Source organism: Culicoides brevitarsis, chromosome 3 (assembly GCF_036172545.1).
Source record: "Culicoides brevitarsis isolate CSIRO-B50_1 chromosome 3, AGI_CSIRO_Cbre_v1, whole genome shotgun sequence".
Taxonomy (NCBI): Eukaryota; Metazoa; Arthropoda; class Insecta; order Diptera; family Ceratopogonidae; genus Culicoides; species Culicoides brevitarsis.
This window is the reverse complement of record NC_087087.1, coordinates 18,218,379-18,232,104: the sequence shown is the minus strand read 5'-3', so window position 1 is coordinate 18,232,104 and position 13,726 is coordinate 18,218,379. Positions and strand designations below refer to the sequence as shown.

General features: G+C 28.5%; 2 protein-coding genes across 2 annotated transcripts in view; both read right to left on the bottom strand.

Moving 5' to 3' along the window:
- LOC134834117 (uncharacterized) overlaps positions 1–13,726 on the bottom strand; it is a 56,126-nt gene that overhangs the window by 32,729 nt on the left and 9,671 nt on the right. The window contains exons 2-3 of the mRNA XM_063848668.1: positions 5,688–5,756; positions 44–73 (exon numbers count right to left, since the gene is read on the bottom strand). The gene's annotated coding sequence lies outside the window, so the exon portion shown is untranslated. The remainder of the gene's footprint in view (positions 1–43; positions 74–5,687; positions 5,757–13,726) is intronic.
- Positions 1,323–5,271, bottom strand: LOC134835269 (cilia- and flagella-associated protein 52). The gene is made up of 6 exons (XM_063850141.1): positions 5,190–5,271; positions 4,791–5,130; positions 4,131–4,234; positions 3,658–4,073; positions 2,507–2,679; positions 1,323–2,442 (listed from the first exon to the last, which is right to left on the bottom strand). Exons 1-6 carry the CDS (start codon positions 5,269–5,271, stop codon positions 1,323–1,325), a joined length of 2,235 nt encoding a protein of 744 aa, XP_063706211.1.

Here is a 13,726-nt window from a genome sequence, read left to right as displayed (position 1 = left end):
TTTTCATGACGCCTCCTACACGTAGATCACAAAAGATACTCACCGAGGTGTGACAGCTCTGACAAGTCTGACTCTGAAATGGAAGAGAAAAAAAAAATTAATATCACATGCAAATAAAATGTGAGGAAAATTGTTTGACCATCCATGCATGCAATCTCACACACTCGATGAAGTTTAAGAGACAAAAGAAGTTTATTACACGGAAATATTTTGTTGGATGTTACGCGAGCGAGTCGGATGGGTCTCGTGTTTCTCGTAATTTTTTTCTTGTTAACACGTGAAATGATCTGATGTTTGTTCTCTAATGATTTTTCTTTTGAACTTTTCTCTAAAAATGAAAAAAATTTAAGCAAAATCGATGCATTTCATCTTACAAACTACCAGTCGCCGCTCCATAGTTTTTAATTTTGATTGAGACGAATGAAATTGATGAAAGCAGCTAAAAGTATGCAATGAATATTTTTTTCTAGTTTCGCCATCTATTAGAAAATTTTTGAAGTTTAATTATCAATTTCATTCGTCTCACTGTTATACTCAATCTCAGGACGTGAGACGAATGAAATTGAACTGTAATACATCTGTCAGGCAAGACCACAAAACTGGTATACTTGCCTGACGTTTCAATGGTCAATTTCATTCGTCTCATTTTTGAAAAAATAACGGCTTAACGGCTCATAATGAATTTTTAGAGATATTCTTTGTTTTTAAGAGCTTTTTTAAGAAAAACTTTGATCTGAAAGGTTTCCAGATTAGAATTTCTGTTAAAACTTAATATTTTAACAATTTTTGATGAATTTTCTTCTTCAATATTTAATCAAGAGAGATATCCCTTGTTGAGAAATTTTTGTCTTTATTTTTTTTTCTGTAAACTTTACGGATTTTTTTTTTTGAGAATTTAAGTGAAAAAATGAGGAAAATTTCAATAATTTTCTCGTTTTTTCAATAATATTAAATAAAAAAAAATGAAAAAAATAAAAGTTTAAAATTAAAAAAAAAGTTTAAAATTAATAAATATGAAAAGCAATAATACAAAATTTCTTAATTTTTAACTTTTTTTTTATTTTGTCCCATTGGATTTTCGGCTTTTGAAATTTTCCTGAAATTGAAAAAAAAAATAAAAATAATTTCGGCGATTTTAAAGTAAAAAATTGGAAAATTTAAAATCGGCGATTTTCAGTAAATGTGAATCAAAAAAATTAAATTTTCCTTGATTTTTAGTCAATTTTTTTTATGAACAATTTTCACAAATTTGTCGAAACAAATAAGTTTTGAGTCATAAAAAATCAATTTAATCCATTCATGATACAATTATTTTATTAAATTTAGGTATTAACGATGTTATTCCGTTCAGTCATCTTCTTATTAGCACTTGCTTCGGACCGTGGCTCTGACTTGACCGATGCCGTTTCCAGCAAATCATCCGGCTTCACACACGGATCGATATTCGGCTGTTTTTCCGTATCGACTTTCGGACACTCACAAATGTGACATGGCGTCTTAACGCGCGAATTTAATTGATTAACATTCTCAATCGGACGCAATTTCGATCCTTTTTTCTTGGCAACATTCCCCGATGGCTCTCGCGATGCTGATTCTTCACAAATTTGATATTCCTCGGGAATGCGCCAAATAAAGACGCCGCCATCAAAACTGCCACTCACTATAAATTTCCCGTTTGGCGCGTATTTGCAAACTGTCACAACCCCAGCATGACCAACTCCGTGACAGAGCTCTTCGCCTTTTTGGTAGTCCCAGAGACGAACAATTTGGTCTTCGCCGCATGACACGAATTGAGTTCCCGTCGAATCGATGTCAATAAAATTCACGGGACCCGTTTTGGAGCCTTGAATCTCCCGAACTTGCGATCCGTCGTAAACTTCCCAGTAACTGATGCTTTTGTCGGAGCCAGCAGTCAAGACTTGCACCGCATTCGGCAGGAAAGTGGCACAATTGAACTGCGTGTGGGCAAATAAGACGTGACGCCGTTGAAGACGCACCAAATCCCAAATTATGCAGCTGCCGTCACTCGAGGACGAGACAATTTCCGTGTCGAAGCTGTTAATGACGACCGAAGTGATGGGCGCGTAATGTTCCTTCAAGACGCCAATCAGCCGTTGATTCATCGGTTCGATGCGCCAAACACGAACTTGCCCTTCAATGCCGCCAGAAACGAGAATTTTGCAGTTTGAAGCCATCGCAATGGCCGAACATCCCTTATTGTGGGCATTCGGAATGGCGTAAATGAGTTTTCCCGTGAGTGGTGTGAAAGCTCGGATAACGCCGTCATTCCATGCGGACACGATACTTTTGCCATCGCGTGAAAATAAAACGGATGCCGCTTGGAAATTGTGCACGACAATCCGGAGCAACTCTTGGAATTTTGTCACAGACCAAACGCGAATCGATTCGTAACTCGCAGTGGCGAAAACCAGGGAAAAGTTGCTAAAAATGAGAAAAATTTGTTAAATTTAACGCTTTTTTGCTGTCTGGAGATGCAAATATTTACTATGGAAATGCGATATCATGCACCGTGCTCGTATGACACGTTTTGAGCAACTTCAAGTCGAAATCCTTCAAACAAAGCGAGTAAATTTCGCATGATTGTGTCCCAACTAACACCATATCCGATGACAACAGTTGCATGCTGGAAATTGGACCGCAAACGCGAGCACGACGAATCTACGAGAAAATTAATTAATATTCGTGGAAAATTTTCAGGTGAGGATGATTTAAATGAAACTCAATAAATATTGACCAATGATGACCAATTTAAAAATCGAAAAATATTTTTAGCATTTTTTTTTTCATAAATTTTTCATAAAAATATTCAAATAATTTAATTAACTAATTAAAATTTTTTCAAAAAAAAAATGTAAAAAAAATAAAATATTTTTCCTAACCGAATTTAAAAATTAATAAAAAATTCATCTAAATTTAAATTTTTGGAGAAAATTAAAAATTTTTTTAAAGTTTTTAGGGCTTTTTATAATAAAATTTAATGATATAAATATAATAAAAAAAAACTTAGGAAATTTTTCCTATAAAGTTTAGATACATTCAGAGATTTAAAAAAAAATAATTAAAAAAAATCCTGTACTATATCCGAATTTCGCAGAACAATAATTTTTAAATAAATTTTTTTAATAAAAAAAATATTTTTGAGAAAAAACATAAAAAAACTAATACTAAAATTAATTTTTTTAAGAAAAATATTTCCTTTGTTTCCAAATTTTCACATGTTTTTTTTTTAATTTTAGTTTTTTAGAAAATGAAAAAAAAAAATTTTAATAAAAAAATAGAATTAGGTGAATGGAAAAATTCTTATTACATATTAGAGATTTTTTTCCCAACTTTAAAAAAAATTAAATATTTTTTTAAATTGAATTAAAATTAATTTAAATTAAAAAAAAAATATTTTAGCAAAATCCCTACTGCTTTAAAAAGTTAATTTTTCTGTAGATTAAAAAATTTTATGAATTTTTGATGTAATTTCTAATAAAATTTAATTTCCCTAACGTTGAATTTTATAAAAATATAAAAAAACAAAATTGCTAATTTTAGATTTTTTTAAACAAAATTTTAGAATTTTGTTTTTTCTAAAATTTCAGACTTAATCATTGAGTTTCATTCAAAGTAACCTCATAAACCATAACTTACGGTCTTAAACTGCGGCCACGTCGGATTTTTATAATTCTTAAAGTTACAATTTCGTTCCTCAACTAACTCAATTTGGCCATCGCCAGCCCCGATAAGCAAATATCCCGGCGCCAAAAGCAACAAATCTCGCACCCCATTGTTATATTTCTCACAATCTTTGCCAGGCGGCTTTCGTGGATTATGACGTCCATAGCAACCAAGCAAAACGGGAGCTTTTTCACGATCAATGACATCCGGGTTCTCGTGACAATTCAATCTGACCTTAACGACATCGCCACTCATCGTTCCCACATACATCATTTCGTCATTTTCATCGATTTTGATGCTGGTAAAGTCGCGACCGAGCTTGCCCATTGCCACGTCGTGCACAAAGAGACGCTTGTGTTCCATGTCGATGCACCAAAGTCGTAAGTTTTCTAGAAATTTTCAATTTTTAGTAATTTTTTTAGGAATTTTAAGTGAAATCCGCTTACGTTCTCCACCGGTGATAAAAACGCAGGAACGATGTCCAAGACTGCATAAACGTGAGGCATGTCCCGTTGTCTCTTTCGAGGATTGAGCTCCGCATAATGGGGCACTTTAATGAAATTTCACGTTTAGAGGCTTTTTAGCAAGGATTTTTACTAAAAATTTTATGTTTTGCCACAAGTCAAAAAAATTTTCGTTAAAAATATATTTTTAGTGTAAGTTTTCGCGTTGTAAAAAATTTTTTAAAATTTTAAAAATAGCAATTTAAAAAAAAATAAAAGATTTATTTATGTAAAAAATCATTTAAAATTAAAATCTTAAAAATTTTTCATTTTTGTGACATAATTTCAAAAGATTAAAAATTTATTCTCAAAAAATTTTGAGTTGTCTTTTGATTTTTTTTATTAAAAAAATTATTTTGAATAATTTTTATGATTTTTGAAAAAAAAATTCAACATTTTTGACATAATTTCAATGAAATTTATGCAAATTGAATAATTTTTGATGCCTATTTCCTCAAAATGGCTCAAATTTTTAAATTTCATGAAAAAAAATAATGAAATTTCACAAAAAATTGATTTTAGCGAAAAAAAATTTTTTCTTGGGGCAAAAAATTAAATTTTTAGGAAAAATCGTTATAAAAAGCAAAATTCAAGGTCACTCACTTTTTTTCAATGTTCCAAACGACCACTGTCCCACAATCACGTCCTCCCAAGCTAATGACATATGTCTCATTTGACGTGAAACAAACCGATTCCACTCGAACTTTGTGCAATTCATGCCGTAAAATCTCCGTTTTCGTTTCCCAGTCCCAAACAATGACATAAGCTCGGTATCCCATGTAATTTACTTGCCCGGAAACAATTTTCGATCCACTGTTTGAGATATTGAGACATGAAACGGTGTGAGTGTGTCCACATAAAAACTCCTGTTTGTCCGTTTGATAATTCAAAATGGCAACTTTGTTCCCCAATGGAAAGATCAAGTGAACGCCATCGGGATGAACTACGAAAAATTAATTAAAAACGATTTTTTGAATTTGAGAAAAATTTCAAAAAACGAACCTCGAAGTCCATTCGGAACATGTCCATCGAACCCGAAAATAGCCACAGGTTCAAGTGCTTTTGCTGGCGTCACTTCTGTCATGGCCAAAGTTCAAATATTAACTGACTCGTTAATTTTTAAAGATAGGGGAGAATCACCGTCACAGGATATTTGATCGATAAATGCATTGTTACTACAACTTTTCAACAAAATTCTTCACACAACTTTGCATTTTTAACACGAAACAAAATATTAAATAATTTTCTGAAGGTTACGATTGTTAGAATTCCAGTTTTTTCATGAAATTTTTTTTTCCTCATTCATCAAATAAACATGAATGAACCGAATTTGCATCATCTTACGATCGAATCAAAGTCAAGTTCAATGCTTAGAAACACACCCGTCGACGAATAAAATTACACTTTTCGGTTTGAAGACTCTCAAACATTCATCGAGATAGAGACGATAGTGTTTTGATTTCGTGAAGCATGCGATGGAAAATGATGTGCGTTACTTACCGGTTTCATTAAGTAAACTTTGTATATTATCGGCTTCAATACTTTCTATGTGACTTCCTGACGGAGGAGCTGTAACGAAAAACAAAAAGAAGATGTTATTAAAAATGACCTTGAACTGAGGTAAGTGCGTCATTGGTTCACGTGGGAAACTAGAACAATCCCGCATGTCGTGCTCGAAAATTAGTTTTTAAATATTTTTTTCTATTATTGAGGTTGTTACAAGTTTAATTACAATTTTTTGTCCGACTTAAAAAATAAACTAAAAAAAATACTAAAGTGAAATAATTTTAGTCAAAAATAATTTTTGCAAAAATTACACAAAATCAAGTTTTTGAGATTTTTTACATAATTTAAAAAAAAATTATTTTAATTTATTTTTATTTTAAACCTTGTTGAAAAGTTTCTCTAAAAATTTTTGAATGTTTTTTTTTTTGGGGCAAAATAAAAAAATTTCATAAAAATTGTCAATTTTTTGGTTTTTTTCCATATTTTTTTAAGGAATTTTAAAAAACTTTTAAAATATTTTCGATTTTCAAATTTTTTCTATTGAAAAACGTAATTTAACATGAATTTTCTTCCTCATTTTCTTCACTAAAAATATTTTCAAAATAATTATTTTTCGAAATTTTTTGACAGTTTTTTTTAGATACCATAAAAACATCTAAAATATTCAACAAAGACCAAAATTTGCCAAAATTTTGGAATTTTGTATGAAAAAGTAATTTCAAAACTTTTTTTTTATTTTGCTCCCCCCCCCCCTCTCCTCACTTCATTTTGAAAAAATCTTTTGGGACAAAAACATCGAAAAAAGTTTGGAACGGAAATTTTTTGTAAATTTTTAAACTAAAAATTAGGTATTCTTTTAAAAATTTTTTAAATAAATTAAATATTAATATTAAATAAAATTATTAAATTTTTAAAAATTATATTTTTAATTTTTTTAACAAAAAAAAAAATAGGTCGAAAAATTCAAAAACTTGAAGTTCAATAATTTTATTTTTTGTCTTTTTTTTGTATTTTTATTTATCTTATTTTAATTTATTTTATTTTTATTAATTTTTTAAACATTATTTAACTTAAAAAACCTTGAAAAATATTTTTGAATTATTTTTATATTTTTTAATTTTGTTTTTATTTCAGAGGAACAAAAAAATTTTTAAATTTTTCAAACGGGGTAAGAAATAAAAAAAAAATAAATTATTTTTAAAACGGCCTAAACACCTTTTACTACTAATTGAAAAAAAAAACTCGTCATTTAACAAACAAAATCAGCCGCATGCAATAAAATAAACATATAATCGGCGATAAAATCTCAAAAACTCATTCAAATTCTCGTTCAACTAAATAAATCCACGTGAGTTCATGCTTTTATTACCTACTCTCCTGCAGTTTTATTTGCACATGTGATCCATTCCCGCGCGCCGTTCGTTTCGAGTGAAACACAAGCCTTGAGAAATGACATAAGTATTACCGATGTATTGTTACTTAATTACCAACACACGCACAATGATGCTCGTTTCAGGCTTCTTACGAGCTACCTTGATAATGAATATTATTTTTTTTTGCGTTTCGTCTGTCAAAAAGTACTTGGCGGAAATACTTCCAGCTTCGCAGACACAGAACGTGCGAGAGATACTTTGCAAAGCATCAACCTTGAGCCGATTAATCATTAAAAACTTTTGTATGAGAGTAACGTGAGCCAGACTCGACACAAAGTCTGTGCTGCAAAAAAAACTAGTTCAGTAGTGTGTGCCATATATATTTCATACAAAAGCCGCACAACAACGAAAAAAATGATAAATATAAAGTTTTATTACAAGCAGTGCATTTATGTAAATTTTATAGCTTTTAAAGGGAAAAAGTGTCTCAAACTTTTTTGTATGAATTGTTTCGCGTGCGTTTAAAATGCATGACGCTTTAATTGATTGCACGTTAAATACTTAGAGAACCGTAATTAATTTTACTGTAAGGATCGTTAATCGGTGTTAATTGACGTTTATTGAACTTGTGCTTGACTGAAGAGCCATCCAGGTGAGACGCGACTTTCTGTTGATCAAATCTTTTAATTGAAATCAACCAAGTATCATGAGGATATGACATAATTCTTACGTTAATCAATAAATTTTCGCTTTCTGAACACTTTTCCTTTCAATGCAAATTTCTCACTTCACGAGACGAGTAGAATAGTCCATTGTTCATAAAATTTATTGATTCGTGCTAAAAGTGCACAAAGACTGATTCACTTGTCAATTTTTTCTTAGCAAAAAAAAGTTGCAAAAAAGTGGTTTGAATTAAGTGATCCCCTGAGGGCAATAAGATATTACTCAAAAGTAAGAAAAAAAAAGATAAAATGACCTTTACGCAACACATTTAGTAGTTAATTAATTATTTATTACTACTGTTTATTTTTAATAAGGTAATTGTACTAAATAAAAGAGGTTCATCATGAACAGTGAGAGTGTATTTTATTTATTTTTATATTTTTTAATGAAAAAAATATTTTTATTTTAGGCTAGTCCAAATCGATTTTAAACTTTTTGTCTTTCTATAGTCAAAAGAATTATTGAAATAATTTTTGAACATCTTAAGAGTTTTATTATTATTTTATTTAGGGGAATAAATTTTAAAATAAATTTTTGAAGTCACGTGACCAAAATAATTTTTTTTTTCAAAAAATTTAATTTTGTAAGATTTTGTTTAATTTTTCTGTAATTTTGAATTCAAACTTAAAAAAAATAATATGTTCAATTAATCAAATGTTAAAAAGCAACGTTTAACATCCAGAAAATTTAAAAAATTACAAACAAAAAATAAAAAAATATATTTTTTTTTCTTCCTTTATGAAAATCTTCATGAGACAAAAAATGAAGAAATTAAATTTATTCGCCTTATTTTATAAATAATTTAATATCTCAAGATAATTTAAAATTTAATCCAGAGCTTTTTAATCTGCGTAAAAATATTGATATTCAGTTTTATTGAAATATTGTTGTACAAGAAATTCATTATTTAAATTTTATTAAATTTATAAAATTAAAAACAAAATGATTTTTTTTCTTTTTTTTTTAAGAAAACAAAAAAAAGTTATTATGGTTTTTGATAAATTTAGCATTTTTAATAAAAAAAATTCTGATTTTTTTTTTAATTTGTTAAATCATAAATTTCATGAGAAAAAATGACTTAAAATTTCAAATTTTGAATAAAGTTATTTATATGCTATTTATAGTTTTATTTTTTATTTTATAGTTATTTATTCACTTCTTCAAAGTCTTTTGACACTGACCTCATTCCCCATGTTGTCGACATGTCGCGATACCCCTAACTCTACTCATGAAACCATTGTTAACAACATTTTTTGGCGAGAAAAAAATAAAGAAAATAAAATAAAATAAAATAGTTTTTTTTAGTCAAATAGGGACCTGGTAAGAAAAATGAACAAAAATACATCGAAAATACACAAAAATCAAGAAAAATGATTAAAAATTAAATTTAAAAACTTAAACTAAATTTAACTTAAATTTATTTAATTAAAATCCATATCAAATTAATTTTATTTTATTTCAATTTCCCGTTAATAATTTTTTATAAAAAAAAACATTTTTTTTATTTTTGTGTATTTTCGATTGAATTTCGTTCATAGTTCTTAGAAAAATTAAAATAAAATTTATTTATTTATTTAAATAAAATACAAAAAAAAATAAATTTCAAATTTTAATCAATTTTTTTTTAAATTCAAGATTTTTTTTCGATTTTTTCTGCTAAAATAAAAATTAAAAAAATTTTTAAATTTCGCTCAAACGGATGGACAAAAAATTTTTTTTTGTTAACACGATTTTCCAATGAATCACATTAAGAATCTAAATCGTGCACTTTTGTTCATCGTAACTGCTAATTATTATTTATCCATGCAATTACGTGAACTGACCGCTATAGAAAATAGATTTCTTTTTTTTTATCTCTTGCATTTTTAATGACTTTGTTCTTTGTGAGACATCTTTATTATTACTAAAGCTCGAGATTGTGTAACGTTTTTATATAATAATTTGCACTGCCTACAAAGATTTTTTAATTAATAAAAAAAAAACTTAAGTAGTGCGACACTAATTTTGTAACTTCCTTTGCGCCACAAATCACTTAGTATTTCTTGCATTAATTGCTCGTTCAAATAAAAATGTGAAACAAAAAAAAAAGATTTTAAACGTTGCATAACTTTTTTTTGTTTAACCACCACTCAGATGCATCTTGAAAAGTGTCCCCTTTTTCCGTGCGAGAGTTGGATGACCGAAATAAAGAGCGTTTATTGCTTAATCGACGATTTTTGAGCGCATTAGATAACCAAGTTAGCAGTCAAGTGTGAAATTTGAAGAGACTTTGTAATTGATATACCTGATGAAGTGCGGTTACTTGACGCTTTTTGGCACCATAAAAGGGAAATGGTCACCACATAACTCAGGTCAAGTAGGTTAAAAGCATCGTAAGTGCTCAAACGAAAAAAAAACTCCCTCTTAAAAAAAACGAGTCAATTGATCTTTGTTTGACTGACACACTAACACCGCGCATAATCTGTGTCAACGCGATCCGAGATAATAATAATTAATTATAATTTACCGATATCGATATTCATCAGATTGCATTCGTTAATTTGAATTGCTTTTGATTTCCGTAAACCGCAAACACTACACAAACAAAAAAATCTCAAACCAACTTGATTGACCTTTAACGCAAAAATTACAACGTTTAGTCTTTAAATTCATGTAATTACCGATCACACAATTACTTATCATCAAATAACAATTAAATGTTTTTTTTTCGAGCACTACAGATGGATAAACTCCATAATTGAAAAGTAAATTTGCATAAACAACTGAGAATAATGCTCGAACATTCGGTCTAATACGCGCATATTTACTCTCAAGCAGGAAGGAAATATTTAGTATTAATAACAAAAATTGTTGAGCCATATGATTGAATGGCATTCTGTCGTTCAAATCAATTAACAACGAAATTTTGTAATGTTCGAGACATTTTTTATTTATTTTTTTACCGCATTTTAAATTTTGCTTTGAAATATGCGGTATTTGAGATTTTGTTTGTCTGTCCGTCCGTTTGTCGTGTCTTTTTGCCATTTGCTAATTCAACTCTTTTAAATTGAAGGATGAATTAGCAGTGAAGGCAAATTTTATATTTTAAAAAAAAACTGTTGGAAAATTTTCAAAAGGGGCTAAAAAGGCGATACAAATTTTTAGAAAATTTGTGGAAATCTGGAAAAACTTGAAAAATTCTGAGGAGTGTCATAATTAACGTGAAAAAATAATTAACTTGAACTTGTGAAAAAATTCGGAAAACCTCAGAAAAAATTGGGAAATGCGGTTAAGTTATTCGTTTTAACAAAATCTTTTAATTCTCAATTTTTTTCAATATGGGACAATATTTTTTTTTACTTAACAGTAAATTTGCATAGTTAAGCATTAGCAAGCCAAAAAAAGAATTGTAACACGTACATAAACTAGTAGTGTTGCCAAGTTTGTCGCTCAAATTGTTGCGAAACTGAGTCAAATTCTCGAAACCGGCAGACAGACAGAACAAGTGTTTAGTTGGCAATTGCAAGTAATAAAAAAAAAGTAGGAAATATCAGTGATCGCTGCAAAAATTTATTGCAAAAGACTACAACTGAGGTACTTTGTTGACGTTGCAGACGAGCATGTTTGATTAGCTTGTTTGACATACTTTTTCCATGTCATTGTTTGTTATTGTTGTGATGGTTTTTTTATTGTTTATTTTGATGTGAGCAGGTGCATTGTCATATTGATTGATTCATCACGTGAATTTATGGATTTGTGTTTAAAGCTGACTTGCGGTTTTTTGAGGTAAAGGAGTTATTGAAGTGATTTTTGAGGTATTCAAAATTTATGATTTTTCGAGAATTTGATATCGTTCACTAATTTTAGTTTAATTTTGCTTTTTTACAAATTTTTTTTAAAATAAAAAAAAAAAGCAAATTAAGTTAATTAAAATTAAAATAATAAAATTAAATAAAATATTTTTAATTAAAATTTGAAAAAAAAATATAAAATTTTGAAATTAATTGTTAGTCCATGATTAATTCATTTTAATTTCATTAATTAATTAATTTTTAATTTCAACTTTTTTAATTTTTTACTTGTTTCGTTTATCGAAATTTTTTAACAATTATTTTTTTTCTTAAATTAATTTATTTAAATTTTTAATTTTAAAATTGTATCAATTTTCTAAAAAACTTAAAAAAATTAAATTAAATTTTTTCAAAAAAAATTTACAAAAATATTTGAGACAAAAAAAAATAAATAAAAAATAGTAAAAAATATTAAAATTAATTTTTATATTACCTATTTTTTAATTTTAAAAAAAATAAGTTTAAAAAGTTAAATTTATTTAATTTGGTTCAAAATCAATTTAAAACGACCTTATTGCTCAAAAAAATAAATTTCCCTCATAAAAAATTAAGAATTTAAAAAAAACCTTGAAGAAAAATTGCCTTATATTTTCGCAAACTCACAAGTCACGTTACTTTTCCCCGTGAAACCAATAAATCCATAAAAGCCCTTTTTACTGTAAGCTGTCATAAAACTCTCATTACAAGCACAATATTATATTTTATTACCCGTAAGAAACAATATCTGATAGACTTGTAATTCGATACATGTTTGCGAGACTGCACACGCCATGCTTTTTTTTTGTTGTTGTAATCGATCTCAGTAAATCTAACAACTCATAAAAAACGTTATATTTGCATATCTACGGTAGGTAGGTAAAAATCCATCGCCACTTGATTCATTATTATTATTTTTTTATTGGTCTCGAAGCTTCAAATGTAGGGCAACTACCTTTTAATTAAAAACTGGGGTAACACTTGTTATGCCGAGCAATGACTTAGTACCTAGTCGTGACTTATTAGTTTGTCGCGACAAAACAAATTCAGGAAATAAACTTAAATAAAAATTATAGGTTTTATAATAATCGATTTCCTTTCATAACTTGTGTGAATAAATCATAAATAAATGTGGAGATTTCACGAGGCGATAATAACTTAACACAAAAAGGAACAAATCATAAAAATAAAAAAGAAGATCAAGTTCGTTGCACTTCCGCAACTTTTCCTTTTCATGAGCAATCTCTTTAATCTTTTTTTTTTATTTTTATTTTTTGCAGAAATAACTGGTTAGCATTTTTCTTGGACACCAAATAGCGACGACAACGACGACGACGCGACATTGTGTACATACGAAAAATGTAAATAAACATCACGCCGACACTTGCCGACAACAATTGTGTTTGTGGAAAAAAACGGGTATTGCAAGTCGTCATAGACACATTCTTCAATGAACAACAACAACAACAAAAAATGAGCTTCCTCATAACTTTTTATTTATTTAATTTTTTTTCGTTGTTATTATCTTGTCATAGTTTATCATCAAAATGAATTTGGTTGCATTAGAGATATTTTTGAGTAGCCCGATTACAAAAAAAATATCGAGAGAGACTAACAAAACAACTTTCGAAGTTGCTCGTTCCGTAAAGCGGCGATACAAGTGCGCGCGTTAGAATACGGAAATGTATGAAAGGTAATTTGTTTCGTTTGAATGGATTTTTAAAAACAGTTAGCTAATAAGTCAAGGTAAGGCTGCAATGTATTTACACATACGTGCGAACGTCATATAGTTAACGCAACTTAAGCAAGAAAAGTGAATGAATGTTTAAAGAGCTAATAAGGTAAGTCGCATATGTGCAGTTTTTGTCATTCTAAGTAAAGACTTAGATTTTTAAACATAAAATTAGGTTTTTAAGCATTTTTTTTTTATTTTTTGCTTATTGAGCTCATTGAGAAATAATTTTGTGCTGAATTTTTTTTATTTTACTCATTTTGTATTATTTTTATTTACAAAGTAAATAATTTTTTATAGTTTTCTAATTTATTTTTTTTTTCAATTTTAGTTCCTTATGGACTTGAGGAAGTCTCACCTAAGAAGAAGTAAATAAGTTTAAAGAAAACTATTGCTACC

Excerpts from the sequence above, each read along its gene's own strand:
- LOC134835269 (XM_063850141.1), bottom strand. The coding sequence starts at position 5,271 with ATGACAGAAGTGACGCCAGCAAAAGCACTTGAACCTGTGGCTATTTTC. Across the intron at positions 5,131-5,189 it reads TGTTCCGAATGGACTTCGAG|TTCATCCCGATGGCGTTCAC; the intron begins GTTCGTTTTTTG and ends AATTTTTCGTAG. Across the intron at positions 2,443-2,506 it reads CATGATATCGCATTTCCATA|CAACTTTTCCCTGGTTTTCG; the intron begins GTAAATATTTGC and ends TCTCATTTTTAG.